The sequence below is a fragment of the Nomascus leucogenys genome, chromosome 14 (genome assembly GCF_006542625.1).
Source record: "Nomascus leucogenys isolate Asia chromosome 14, Asia_NLE_v1, whole genome shotgun sequence".
Lineage (NCBI taxonomy): Eukaryota > Metazoa > Chordata > Mammalia > Primates > Hylobatidae > Nomascus > Nomascus leucogenys.
Window position 1 is genome coordinate 82,542,877 of NC_044394.1, and position 14,579 is coordinate 82,557,455.

Below are 14,579 nucleotides of genomic sequence, written 5' to 3' on the forward strand. Positions count from 1 at the left end.
AGGCTGGAGTGGAGTGGTGATCTCAGCTCACTGCAGCCTCGAGCTCCGGGGCTCAGGTGATCCTCCCACTCGGCCTCCCTAGTGGGAACTCTAGTTGGGCGCCAGTAGGCTTGGCTAATTAACTTTGAAACGACTTAGACAAGGCCTCTGCCATGTGCCTTGCACAATAAACTCTCCACAAACATTGTTCAGCGATTTTACAGAACTGCGGTCCCACGCCTGCTTTCAGGGAAGCTTCCCGTTTCCATGGAGTTACTTCCCCTCACTCTGGGGGGTGCTAGACGTCCTATTGCGCAAACTTGGCCCCTGGCCAAGAGGTCCGCCGTGGCGCAAGCTGTGGTATAGGCTTCCCGCCCCGCCTCGGCCCACAGGCGCCCGAGATCCCGGTACAGAACGCGGTCCGAGGTTCCGCGGAGCTTACGCCTGCGCACAACGCGGCCGGTCGGGCGGGGGCGGAGCCAGGGCCGATCACGCCCTTCGTCCACTCCGCCAGGTGCGCGTGCGCAGCGGCCCCGACCCCGCCTCAGTCTTCCTGGGCGGCGGTGGGTGTCTGCTTCTCTCTGCTCTTCGACCGCACCGCACTCGCGCGTGACCCTGACTCCCCCTAGTCAGCTCAGCGGTGCTGCCATGGCGTGGCGGCGGCCCGAAGCCGGCGTCGGGGCCCGCGGCGTGCTGGCTCTGGCGTTGCTCGCCCTGGCCCTGTGCGTGCCCGGGGCCCGGGGCCGGGCTCTCGAGTGGTTCTCGGCCGTGGTAAACATCGAGTACGTGGACCCGCAGACCAACCTGACGGTGTGGAGCGTCTCGGAGAGTGGCCGCTTCGGCGACAGCTCGCCCAAGGAGGGCGCGCAGGGCCTGGTGGGCGTCCCGTGGGCGCCCGGCGGAGACCTCGAGGGCTGCGCGCCCGACACGCGCTTCTTCGTGCCCGAGCCCGGCGGCCGAGGGGCCGCGCCCTGGGTCGCCCTGGTGGCTCGCGGAGGCTGCACCTTCAAGGACAAGGTGCTGGTGGCGGCGCGGAGGAACGCCTCGGCCGTCGTCCTCTACAATGAGGAGCGCTACGGGAACATCACCTTGCCCATGTCTCACGCGGGTGAGCAGGCCGGGGCGCGAGGACGGGAGGGGGACTTCTGCGCCGCAGCCGAGGCTGGGGTCTTCAGGGTTGGCCCTGAACCGCAGGCCGCAAAGCGGGCCTGGCACTACTCTCAGGCCTCTGGCTGTTGGAACTTTCAGGGAAGCCCTCGTTTGCTCGGTGCGGCTCCCCGAGCGCTGTTGGGAGGGAGGTAAGTGCAGACAAGATGTAATCTTCGCCTTTGATCGATGAGGTGAAGGGAATACTAAAGACGTTAAAATCCACAGAAGGGGCTTGTGGTTCTAACAGGTGGGGAAATCTCATGATTCCTAATCATGGGCCCCTTTTCCATTCACCGCTTCCCAAAGTCGGAGGGGTGAATAGGAATCCAAATTCTTCCCCCAGCGCGCCCCACGATCGGTTGTCCCTTCACCAACATAAAGTGATGGCTCGTTGGCACTCTTGTTTCTTCACTTTCTTGAATCATGTCTGAATATTCTAAACTCTGAGTCAGAAAACCTGCATTTGATCTGAGTCAGTAAGCCTTGACCTATGCTTTCTGACTTGCTAAATTTAGGGTTATAACACTGGCTGTACTGCCAGTCAGATTCACTGACTCGAGTTACGATCAAAATTTTAAAATTACTGTATTCATTCAAGAAAAGACCTTGGGGCCGGGCACAGTGGCTCACGCCTGTAATCCCAGCACTTTGGGAGGCCGAGGTGGGAGGATCGCTTGAGGCCAGGAGTGTGAGACCAGCCTGGCCAACATAGACCCCATCTCTACAAAAATTTTTAAAAATCGCGTGGGCGTGGTGGCGCCCGCCTGTAGTCCCAGGCACTCAGGAGCTGAGATGGGAGAATCACTTGAGCCCAGGAGGTCGAGACTGTAGTGAGCTGTGATTGTGCCACTGCACTCCAGCCTGGGCGACAGAGCAAGACCTCAAGGAAAAAAGACAAAAAAGACCTTGCTATTTGCCAGGCAACCCTTCCTACACATACCATGCTCTAGGGCAGCAGGTTGTATCTTCAGGCAGTAGTCATAGTTTAAGTCTTATTTTGCAAAATATCCTTGAAACTAAGTTCCGGGTAAAATAACGACCAGTACAACAGAGAGTGAACATACTCTGTTATGTAAGATAACATCACTTTATGCATCACACAACTGGTTGACTCATTCTCAGCTTAATGTGGTTAGTTTTGGTTTTTGTTTTCAGTTTCCACTGCTAGTAAGTCAGACATTCTTTTTCCTATACTTCTGTTTTTTGCTCTGTTTTGGTTTCCTGAATGCAGGTTCAGGTCCTAACAGTAAAGTGAGGACAGAAAAATAACCTTGGATTTGCCTATTTTGTGAAGTGATGGGAAAGGTAGCCAGTTGAGAGACTGTTGAGAAGAAGTAAGGACTGTTAGGACAACTCTTTCAAGAAGATTGAAGACTGAGGGAGATGCAGAGGAATGGGCAGAAACTGTGGGAGTACGGGATGGTGGGACAGAGTTGGTACGGTGTGTTTGAAATTGGGTGGGAGTGATCTGCTAGAGTCTTCCAGAAGGCAAGAAGGCTGAGTCCAGAACACTGGAGGCTTGGTCACAGGCAGTCCAAGGACATTTTCTCAGTTGCAGCTGAAAGGAGGGCATGGGAATGAGAGCAGATGTCCACGTAGTGGCACTGGGCTAGGCACCACGTTCGGTGCAGTTATTCCAGTGATTACAAATCTACTTAATTGTCACGGTACCCAGGCTGCGTTTCCACAAGAATGTCATGAAAGGTCCTGTCAGATTTGACATAGCACTCCACATACATACTATCAACAGTGTTCCCTGCTTTAGTAGTTCGTCAAAGAAAAGAGGTTAGTGTGCCATGATTCTCTGATGCTGGGTTCTTATACACCCATCTTAATGTAGACTTTTTTTCAAATAGCAGGTTCATCAGCCTACAGTTTTCCAAATCTACTTACTGCATTTTTTGATAATAGCATTAAGAAACACCTTTTTGGGCTAATAGCACTTGTTGTAACCACGGTTCAGCAACCTTGCCTGCTTGTGTTATTGACATGTAATTTATCCAGGGCCAGAAAAACAACCATGATGTTCATGAGAAATCCACTTCTTGGGAGCTTCTCTTCCCATTATCGGTGTCCATTCTAGCCTTTTTAGTGAGAGAATAATTCTGTTTGAGAGAAAAGACCAACAAAACAATTTAAAGATGTGTGAAGTGTCCAGTCTGCAGACACAGCTCACACAGCTCAGTGTTCTGCATAGAGTGACTCACTCTTCCCAAGAGCCTTTAAGGTAGGTATTTGACCACGGAGTACACGAGGAAACTGATGCTCAAGGAGTTTAAAAGATTAGCCAGAGACAACACAGTAATCTAGTAATCTAGGGCCAGATAATTCTTTGCTCTCTCTCCCTCTCCCCCTCCTCTCCCTCTCCCTCCCTGTTCCTACCCCCCTCACCCCATGTATGTCTCTGTGTGTGTTGGGGCGGGGGTTGCCCTGTGCATTTAGGATATCTTAGCTGCATCCCTGGCCTTCACCCACTAAATTCGACTTCTGACAATCAAAGATGTCTCCAGATATTGCCAAATGTTTAGAGAGTGGGGGAGAGGCTGACAAAATTATCCAACATTTTGAAGCACTGATTAAAGAGAAATTAGTTTGGTAGCAGTGTGACACATGGATTAAACAGAGCAAAAGCTGGAAACAGAATCCACTTAGACTGTGGGGCTAGTCTAAGTAGAAATATAAGGGCCAGTACTATAGTCGTGACTGCAGAAATGAAAAGACCCTTACAGAATGTGGCCACATTGGGTATAACTTTTTGAGAATGGAATTAATTCACAAGGTGACTGTGTACAGACAGCCTTGAAGACAGCTCAGACTTAGGTTTCTGTATTTAGTCAGAGTGTGACTAGAGCCAGGAAAGACCACTGATTCAGTGGTTCTCACTGTTCTATGTAACACTGGTTTTCTATGAAATAGGTAGAGGTGGCCTGCCTGTAAAATTGAATACTAGGCCGAGTGCGTTGGCTCATGCCTGTAATCCCAGCACATCGGGAGGCCGAGGCTGGTGGATCATGAGGTCAAGAAATCGAGACCAGCCTGGCCAACATGGTGAAACCCTGTCTCTACTAAAAATGCAAAAATTATCCGGGCGTGATGGTGTGTGCCTGTAGTCCCAGTCACTCAGGAGGCTGAGGCGGGAGAATCGCTTGAACCCGAGAGGCAGAGGTTGCAGTGAGCCGAGATTGCACCACTGTACTCTAGCCTGGGTGACAGAGTGAGACCCTGTCTCAAAAAAAAAAAAAAAAAAAATACTGGTAGTCTTTTCCCGAGCCTCAGGAGAATTTCTCCAGTTTTTCTGAAACCTATTGCTCGTCTCTACTAGAATCCAGTACAAGATGCTTTTGGGATTTAAATCAGTATTGTGGCTCTAAAAAAAAATGTGACTTGAATTTTTTTGTCCGAACAACTGTAAGGACTGTTGCTGTTGCCCAAAGTCAATTCCGTTTACTTCAGCAGACATATATTCAGCAGCCACTTTGGGTTAAGTGTTATACCTCCTGAGGGATAGAAATGCGTAGGACACAGGCCTGCCCTTGAGAGGTGTAGGCCTTGAGAGGTCTAGTAGAAGTGATACACAGAACTTTCCAGACAATATGGTTTGGACCTCATATAATTCCAGTATGCACAGGTGCTTAGGAAGCATAAAGGAAAGGGTTTTGTTTTTTTGTTTTTTTTTTTTGAGGCAAGCTCTTGCTCTGTCACCCAGGCTGGAGTGCAGTGGCATGATCTTGACTCATTGCAACCTCTGCATCCTGGACTCAAGTGATCCTCTCACATCAGCCTCCCAAGTAGCTGGGACTACAAGCGCACGCCACCATGTCTGGCTAATTTTTGTATTTTTTGTAAAGATGGGGTTTTGCCATGTTGGTCAGGCTGTTCTCGAACCCCTCAGCTCAAGTGATCTGCCTGTCTTGGCCTCTCACAGTGCTGGGAGTGTAAGCCACCACACCTGGCTAAGGAAAGGGATTTAATGCAGGTATTGCAAAAGTATCAAAGTAAGCTTGACCAAGGTAGGTGGAAATTAGTAAACATCAAAGCACTACAACAAAAGCTTTTACAGGATATTGGCCTTAAATTAACATACATATGTTTGTTAACAAATAGGCTGATCCTTTAACTGAAATCTTAGCGTGGTCTTTTAAGAATGGCACTTTCATTTTTTAACAGTTATTTACTGAGTGCCAAGTACTGGCAAGGCTTGGAGCTATATTTGGGAATCTGCCAGAGTTGGGTGGCAGGGGAGGTTACAAAGAGGTATAAGAAGTCCCTCCTATTGATTTGAGGTATAAAAATAAAATTAAAAAAAAAATCCCTGACCTCTAGAGAGTTCACATGTTGAGATGGGTGTGCAGGTTGTATTTGCAGAGCAGGTTAAATAGTCTTTTATGAATGGATAATAAATTCTTGATGCTCTGTAATGCTACACTCTCACAAATGATCGAAAAATTTAGATTTGAATTTAAAGTGTATTTTGGGGTCGGGCGCAGTAGCTCACACCTGTAATCCCAGCACTTTGGTAGGCTGAGGCGGCTGGATCACCTGAGGTCAGGAGTTCAAGACTGGCCTGGCCAACATGGCAAAAACTCCATCTCTACTAAAAATACAAAAAAAAATAAAATAAAATTAGCCAGCGTCGAGGCAAGTGTCTGTAGTCTCAGCTACTTGGGAGGCTGAGAATGAGAATTGTTTGAACCTGGGAGGCAAAGGTTGCAGTGAGCCAAGATTGTACCCCTGCACTACAGCCTGGGCGACAGAGCAAGACTTTCTCTCAAAAATAAAATAAAATGTATTTTGGTGCTATAGGAAGACAGAAATGGCACCTCATAGCCTCACAGAGGGTGGGATTAGCTAGGACACTACCCAGAAAGGTTGAGGTTTTTTTGGTTGGTTTTGGGGTTTTGTTTTTGTTTTTTTTTTTTTAGAGACAAGTGTCTCAGTCTGTTGCCCAGGCTGGAGTGCAGTGGCACAATCATAGCTCACTGTAGCTTTGCCTTTTAGGGATCAAGCAATCCTCCCACCTTAGCCTTCTGCGTAGCTGGGACTACAGGTGCATGCTGCCACACCTGGCTAATTTTTTAAATGTTTTGTAGAGATGGGGTCTCCCTGTGTTGCTCGGCTGCTTCCGAATTCCTGGACTCAAGCTGTCCTTCTGCCCCAGCCTCCCAGAGTGCTGGGATTGCAGGTGTGAGCCACCACACCTGGCCGAGGTTGAGTTTTGAAGGACAAGTTAAAGTCGATGGGGAAGGTGTGTTGTGTGCGGTAGAGGTGAGTGGGCTATGGTACATTCTGGGTGGCAGAAGGTCTGAGATAAAGCAATGCATTTGGGAAAATTGCAAAAGAGTTCTTAACATTGTCAAGTTACATTAACATTGAATATAGTATTACATTCAAAAATACAAAATATTTTTGAGCAAGACAAATTGTCCAAAACATAATTTAAAATTCTATGCCAAGAAGAGAATTGCACTTTTGTTGGGGGTCCTCCTAACTCACCCTAACCAACCATAAAAACGTTTGTTTTGCATAATGGCTTCAGATTTCCATGATATTTACATTCATATTGATGAATTCACCAAATTCACCTGCTAGGGAATCTCTTTATTGGGAATTCTCCTTATTGGGTCATTTTAACTATAGCACTAAAAGATGAGCCAGTTTTTCAGATTGATTCATTCATGTAGAAGCCTTTTTATGGGCCATCACTGCTTGATGCTAGGGCTACAAAAATTAATAAATAAGAACAGGTAATACTTGTCTAGTGAGGGAGACCTATAAGTAAATTATAGTAGGTGTGCAAAAAGAGGTATCTAAGAGGCAGATGGTGCTGAAAAGCCTGAAGTTGAGCTTATGCTGAACCTTAAAGATTTGACCAGAAATTCTCCAGAGAGGAGGGGAAAAAAAGTAGAGAGAGTGTTGCAGTTAGTTATTGGGGAAAAGAAAACCTGAGAGTTTATAGTATTCTCTTTCTGGAACTTTAAAATGATTTCTTGCTGCCTAAATTAGTTTCCTAGAACAGAAATCTTATCCACTACTTTAAAGAGAATGTTGAAATCTACTTTAGATAGTTGTCTTGGGAGGAGAAATAGTACACTAGACTCATGTCATCCAGAAGAATTTTAAAGCTGTTGACCAATTCAGAACTTTTTTCCTTTTTATTATTATTTTGACAAGGTGATAAGAGGAACACAGAAATTTGAAAAAAAAAAAACAGACGTAAACACAACTTTACTTTTTGGCACAGAAGAATGTTAAATTATGTTACAGGTAATTTGGTTTGTTAAAAATACTATCTTTGAGGTGGGACGTCGTGATGCATACCTGTAATCCTAGCACTTTGGGAGGATGAGGCAGGCGGATTGCTTGAGACTAGCCTGGGCAACATGGTGAAACCCTGTCTCTACAAAAAATATAAAAATAAAAATTAGCTGGGTGTGGTGGCGCAGTCCCAGCTATTAGAGAGGCTGAGATGGGAGGTTTGCCTGAGCCTGGGAGGTCAAGGCTGCAGTGAGCTATAATCGTGCAGCTGTACTCCAGCCTGGGCAACAGAGTGAGACCGTGTCTCAAAAAAAAAAAATCTATATTTGGTATTATAGTATTGTTTAGCAGGTAGATTTATGATTATGTACTATGTGCAAAGATATTGTGCTAAGTATAAAACAAAAATAAAACAGAAATTGCCTTCAAGAAATTTTCCTGTCTTAACGCCAAGGTGTATAGGTTCTTTTGGGGAAGAATTGTGTAAGGTGACATTTTTTAGTCAAGCAATATTGGTAACAACGTTAAGGCCTAAGGAAGGAAGAGATAACCTCTAAGGGCTTTTTCTCTGTCATCCCAGGTCTTTTGAGTTTCTGTGAAGAAATGCAGCCATTTAGTTTGGAAATAAGCTGTGATTTGATCTCATGTGCCAATTAAGGAAGGGTCGTGCACAATAACTTGAGCAGCTTAGCTCCTTAGTGTTGGCCAGAGAGGCGGCGATGCATCGGAGGCAAGAGTAGGGCCTACAAGGTGCCCGTGCCTGGCACCCCTTGCGGTTGTGCACATACTGACCCCTGAACTAGCATGTTTTTACCCAACTGCCCTGCCTCTAGTTCATCCCCTGAAATGTTCTGGAAAAGCAAATCTCAGAGTATAAAGAGTCTTCGTTCTGGGTTTTGTTAATTTAAAATAATTCCCAGAAGCAATCTTGCTGCTATGATTATAATATAGCAAACTGTTTAGCCCTCATGCTAGGCAGGTTTTTTTGGTTTGCTTTAATAGAGACAGGGTTTTGCCGTATTGCCCAGGCTGGTGTGAAACTCCCTGGGGTCAAGCGATCTACCTGCTTTGGCCTCCCAAAGTGCTGGGATTACAGGCATGACCCACTGCACCCAGCTAATGCTAGGAAGTTTTTAAAAAATAATAATTTAACTCAGCAAACTAAGATTAATTTCCTAGGTGAGAAATTTCAGATTGATATTGCAAGTGTTTTCTGCGCAGGGTGTCCTGATACTTGTTGCAGCAGTATCACTTCCCCCACTCCCAGCCTTGAGATTGTAGGTGTTAAAGAACCTTTTCAATCTCAGTTAATCTTCTGTCTCCCACTCATCTGTTCATTTATTCGACAAGGTACCTTTACATGTATCTTAGTCACCAGCCAAACTGGGCTGGTCACCATCCCAAATATATTTTGTTGTGGTCTGCAGTCTAGACACCCTCTTCCTTTGCTTTGTAAACTTTTCTGTCTCCTTTGAGATGTGGCTCCAGTGTGCCTGGGGAGATTTCCCTCCACCCCAAGCAAAATTGTCTCCTTACTTCTGTAGCTCTTTGTTACTGTGCTTTCTTATTGAAAAAGTGGTAGTCCAAAATAGAGTCATTCTCATTCCCATTTTCTAGCTGCAGAAGCATTCTCAGTGACCATAGATTGGTCCAACCTCCCAGGCAGTGGATAACAGTGATTTTTGCACCCAGGTCTGTCTGGCTGTGAACCCTGTGATCCTATGAAGGGGCCGGGGAAGGGACGCTACCTCGGAGCTGAGTCTTCAGACTTTAGAACTGGCTTTTTCAGGTGGTGTGTGACGTTGAGCAACTCCCTAGGATTTCTGAACACTCGGCTGTAGAATGATATTGTGGCCTTTTCCTGCTTCAAGTGAGATATAAATGTGAACGTGTTCTTCCCCATTACCACACACAAAGAACGTGGTATCAGTATCAGAAATTGATTCAGCTATCATCATAGCATAGTTTGGTTTTCTGTGTAAAAGCTTTTAACTGAGATGGGAACATGAGAGTTCGTTGTACTATTCTTTCTACTTTGTATGTGCTTGAAATTTTCCACAAAAGCGAGTTTACAAAAAAGACTTTTAGCTTGCAAAGTGCCATATAGTTATATCAGATATAACCATCATAATTCTTTCTATATACATCTTTCTTAACTACTAGATGTTTATTTTCCTGATGGCAGAAAATGCCTTCCTCCTTTGTTGTGTCCCCTTGTGATGACATGGTTGGTTGTGTGGGTGCCTCGGAAACTACAGTTCTTGCCAAGGGACCCTTTTAGACAGGCAGGTCATCAGATGATAGGATCAGCTTCCACACAGGGGCTACCTTAGAAGGGTGCCCTTCTGGTGTTTCAGTAACTAAATCCCAAAGCTTGAGATCCACAGTGGATTTGCTACAGATGAAATTTCTCTCCACAGTAAAATAGTGTTAGAGTGTGGTTTTAGTGTAATGTCAGGGAACATTCTTTATATACCCTTTCAAGTTATTTTTTGTTTTGTTTTGAGACAGAGTCTCGCCCTGTCACCCAGACTGGAGTGCAGTGGCGCGATTTTGGCTCACTGCAACCTCCGACTCTGGGTTCAAGCAATTCTTCTGCCTCAGCCTCCAGAGTAGCCAGGATTACAGGCATGAGCTACCATGCCCAGCTAATTTTTTGCATGTGTAATATTAGTAGAGACGAGGTTTCACCATGTTGGCCAGGCTGGTCTCGAATTCCTAACCTCAAGTGATCTACCTGCCTTGGCCTCACAAAGTGCTGGGATTATAGGCGTGAGCCACCATGCCTAAAAGTTATTTTTTGAATAGCTAATATGTGCACGTGGTACAGAATTCTTACCGTGCAAATAAGACCCCCCACCCTGTCCTGCATCCCAAAGCGCCTCTCCCCAGAAACAGTCATGGTCTCTGGTCTCTGGGGTAGCCTTCCAGAGGGTAGTATGTGTTGATAGGAGCATATAGGTCTTTGGGTTTTCGTTGTTTTTTGTTTTTTGGGTTTTTTTGTTTGTTTGTTTTTAAGGACTGCATGCTGTCCACACAGTTTACATGTTGTGTGTTTTCTATCTTGAGTACTGTCAGTACTTACAGAGCTGCTACTTCAGCCTTCATACAGATACTGTAATTTATATAGCTTTTTTCCTTTCGATAGACGTTTAGATTGTGATAGCAAAAACTTAGGAAAAAACATTGGCAATAAATCTTTTTTATTTATTTAATTTTATTATTATTATTTTTGAGACAGTGTCTTGCTCTGTTGCCCAGGCTGGAGTGCAGTGGCGCAATCTCGGCTCACTGCAACCTCTGCCTCCTAGGCTCAGGTGATCCTCCTGCCTCAGCCTCCCTAGTAGCTGGGACTACAGACATGCACCACCACACCCAGCTAATTTTTGCATTTCTTTTAAGTAGAGACAGGGTTTTGCCATGATGGCCAAGCTGGTCTCAAACTCCTGATCCATCCGCCTTGGCCCCCCAAAGTGTTGGGATTGCAGGTGTGAGCCACTGTGCCCGGCCAACAATAAATCTTTATAGATAATTCGTTGGTTACATCTGTGCAATTAAGTTCCTGGGCACAGAATTGCTGGGCCAAAGAGACACGGACTTTTAGAATTTTTTGAATGCCATTGCCTTTCGTAGAAGAGTGTAGTAATTTATTCACCCCCTCATCCAGCAGTGTGCGAGAGTGCTGACTCGTGCCTATTTTTGCCATTATAGTGTGTCAGACTTTTTGATCTTTGCCAATCTTACAGGAAATGTTTTCATTTGTTACCAAGGAAGACTTTTCACGTGTTTAAAATCCCTTTTGCAGGGAGAGAGTGACTGCTAGTGGACACAGGGTTTCTTTTTAGGGTAATGAAAACGTTATGAAATTAGATAGTGATGATGGTTGTACAACCTTGCGAATCTACTAAAAGCCACTGACTTGTACACTTAGAAAGGGTGAATTTTGTGGTATGTGGATTATATCTCAATAAAGCTGCTATTTAAAATATCCATTTGGTCAGGCATAGAGTGGCTCATGCCAGAATCCCAACACTGTGAGAGGTTGAGGTGGGAGAATTGCTTGAGGCCAGGAGTTCAAGGCTAGCCTGGGCAACATAGTGAGGCCCCATCGCTTAAAAAAAAAAAAAATGAAAAAAATTAGCCAGGTGTAGTGGTATGTGCCTGTGGTCCCAGCTACTCAGGAGGCTGAGGTGGGAGGATCACTTGAGCCCAGGAGTTTGAGGCTTCATTGAGCTAGGATCCCACCGCTGTACTCCATCCTGGGTGACAGAGAGAGACCCCATGTCTTTAAAAATAAAAACAAATCAAAAAACCCTTTTTCTTTTCTTTTCTGCAAATCAACTTCATTTTCTTTGTTTTTCTATTACTCCTATAGGAAATTAGTTTTTTGTCTTTGTTATGTTACATCTATTTTTTCCAAGTTGACCATTTGCTCTTTTTGTGTTTTGTTTGAGACGGAGTCTTGCTCTTGTCGCCCAGGCTGGAGTGCAGTGGCACAATCTTGGCTCACTGCAGCCTCTGCCTTCTGGGTTCAAGCGATTCTCCTATCTCAGCCTCCTGAGTAGCTAGGATTACAGACGCCCACCACCACACCTGGCTAATTTTTGTAACTTCAGTAGAGACGGGGTTTCGCCATTTTGGCCAGGCTGGTCTCAAACTCCTGACTTCAGGTGATCCGCCCGCCTCAGCCTCCCAAAGTGCTGGGATTACAGGCGTGAGGCACCGCGCCTGGTTGACCATTTACTCTTTTGAACTTGGTTTTGCTTTTACTCATGGTGAAAATTTTCATTTTTATGTAATTAAAAAAAATTTTTTAAGAACCTCTGAGGTAGTTTTTATACTTGGAGAAGTTTTTCTTCAATATGTATTTTTTAATTCCCATGTTTCTTCTGGCCATTATATGTTTCCTCTTTTTTTATATATACACTTAAGTCTTTAATTTGGAATTTATTTTGGCGTAAGTTGTGAGAAATGGATGCAGCTTCCCCCGGCCCACCCCACCGATGATACCCAGTTGCCCCACGTGATTTTTTAAATAATTCATTTTGCCTCATGCATTTGGAATTCTGCTTTTATGCACTAAATTCTTTCATGTATTTGGGTCTATTTCTGGACTTTTATTCTGTCTCATTCTGTGGGTGTCTCCATATGCTACAGCCACAATGTTTTAATTACTTTAACTCTAAAGACCAGTCCAGGTTTCACTGTTTAAAATGTTGTTCTGATCGTCTTATTTTCCTTCTAAGTGAACTTAGAAACAATATTTTTAGTTCTTTTTTAATCTTATCGATATTTTGTGATTATTGCATTAATTTGTAGCTAAATACATGTAAAATTTTTTATTTTAGCCCTTCTTTTCTGTCTCTTAATTTTTGTCTCATGTCTGCTTATGCCTTCAGAGCAATGCTAAATAATAGTGATCATAGTAGAAATTCTCATATTGTCTCCCCGATTTTAATGAACATGCTTTAGGCATTATGTATTAGTACTCATAAGTGGAACTGGTCTGTATAGTTTTTTGTTTGTTTTTCGTTGAGATACAGTCACACTTTGTCGCCCAAGCTGGAATGCAGTAGCGTGATCTCAGCTCACTGCAGCCTTGACCATCTGGGCTCAAGCAATTCTTCTGCCTCAGCCTCCCAACTCATTTTTTCTTTAAATTATTTGTAGCGACAAGGTCTCGCTTACACAGGCTGGTCTCCAACTCCTGGCTTCAAGCGATCCTCCCATCTCAGTGTCTCAAAGTGCTGGGATTACAGGTGTGAACTACTACACCTGGCTTGTATGGTTCTTTTGTTGGTTGTTTATTACCATGTTTGGTTTTATTATCTTAGAAGCAATTTTTAAACTTTTTTTTTTTAATCTACTGTGGAACAACTTAAATATCGTTGGTATTACTTGTGCCTTAAAGGTTTGGTGGTAGATTTCACCTGTGAAACTGAACAGTGCTCTAGCTTTTGGGGGAATAGTTCTTGTTTTTTTGTTTTGTTTTGTTTTTTTGAGATGAGGTCTCTCGCACTGTCACCTGGGCTGGAGTGCAGTGGCATGATCTCAGCTCACTGCAACCTCCACTTCCCGGGTTCACGCGATTCTCCTGCCGCAGCCTCCCGAGTAGCTGGTATTACAGGCGCACACCACCACACCTGGCTAATTTTTTGTATTTTTAGTAGAGGCAGGGTTTCACTATGTTGGCCAGACTGTTCTCGAACTCCTCACCTAGTGATCCGCCCGCCTAGGCCTCCCAAAGTGCTATTACAGGCATGAACCAACGTGCCCGGCCGGGGGAATAGCTCTTAGTGATTTATTCTATTACTTCTAATGTAATCAGTTTCTTTTGGAACCAGGTTTGGTAACTTATATTTCCCATGGAATTTTTCTAATGTATTTATATATGTAGATGAACATAGTACCTTTATATTTAATTTAATATTCTCTGTGTCTTATTTTGTGTTCTTCACATTGATTTCTTTGTTCTTTCCCACAGGAACAGGAAATACAGTGGTCATTATGATTAGCTATCCAAAAGGAAGAGAAATTTTGGAGCTGGTGCAAAAAGGAATTCCAGTAAAGATGACCATAGGGGTTGGCACCCGGCATGTACAGGAGTTCATCAGCGGTCAGTCTGTGGTGTTTGTGGCCATCGCCTTCATCACCATGATGATTATCTCGTTAGCCTGGCTAATATTTTACTATATACAGCGTTTCCTATATACTGGCTCTCAGATTGGAAGTCAGGTAATAATGGATAACTCTGAATTTTGCTTTTTAAAAGATAATTCATAGATATGCCGCATATATATTCCTAGAAGTTACATTTGACCATATTCTTGATTTTCGCTTATATTATTTAAGGATTCAACATGACTTTTTGGAAATAACTTTTTAATTGGACTATTAAATTTTTTATTTTGTGGGAAATTAGATACCTTTAAGTCTGGGTTACCTTTTGCACATTTGTTTCCTGCAGGAACCCTCTTAGTCCATTGCCAGACACAAAGGAGTGATGAAAAGGCCTGAGTTAAGGGTGGACCTGTCCTTAGGTAGCCCTCATTCTCTGACGAGGCCTAAAGGTGAGGAGCAGAGAGGAAGGGGGGCCTCTCTGTCTCCATCATGGAGCCGTAATAAAGCCATTTATCTCTCTCAGTGACAGCAAAGAGAAGGGCCATCAGAGAGCCAGTGGCTTCCTAAGGCAGGCC

At 44.5% G+C, this 14,579-nt stretch overlaps 1 protein-coding gene across 3 annotated transcripts in view; it reads left to right on the forward strand.

The window, feature by feature from the left end:
• The first annotated feature begins 485 nt into the window (after positions 1–485).
• Positions 486–14,579, forward strand: part of RNF149 (ring finger protein 149) — a 36,080-nt gene continuing 21,986 nt past the window's right edge. For all 3 annotated transcript variants that reach the window (XR_004033283.1, XM_030827355.1, XM_003274866.3), the window contains exons 1-2: positions 486–1,087; positions 13,868–14,118. Coding sequence is in view for 2 of the 3 variants with exons in the window: in XM_030827355.1 (XP_030683215.1) it covers positions 628–1,087; positions 13,868–14,118 (711 nt within the window). In the remaining variant the exon portion in view is untranslated. The remainder of the gene's footprint in view (positions 1,088–13,867; positions 14,119–14,579) is intronic.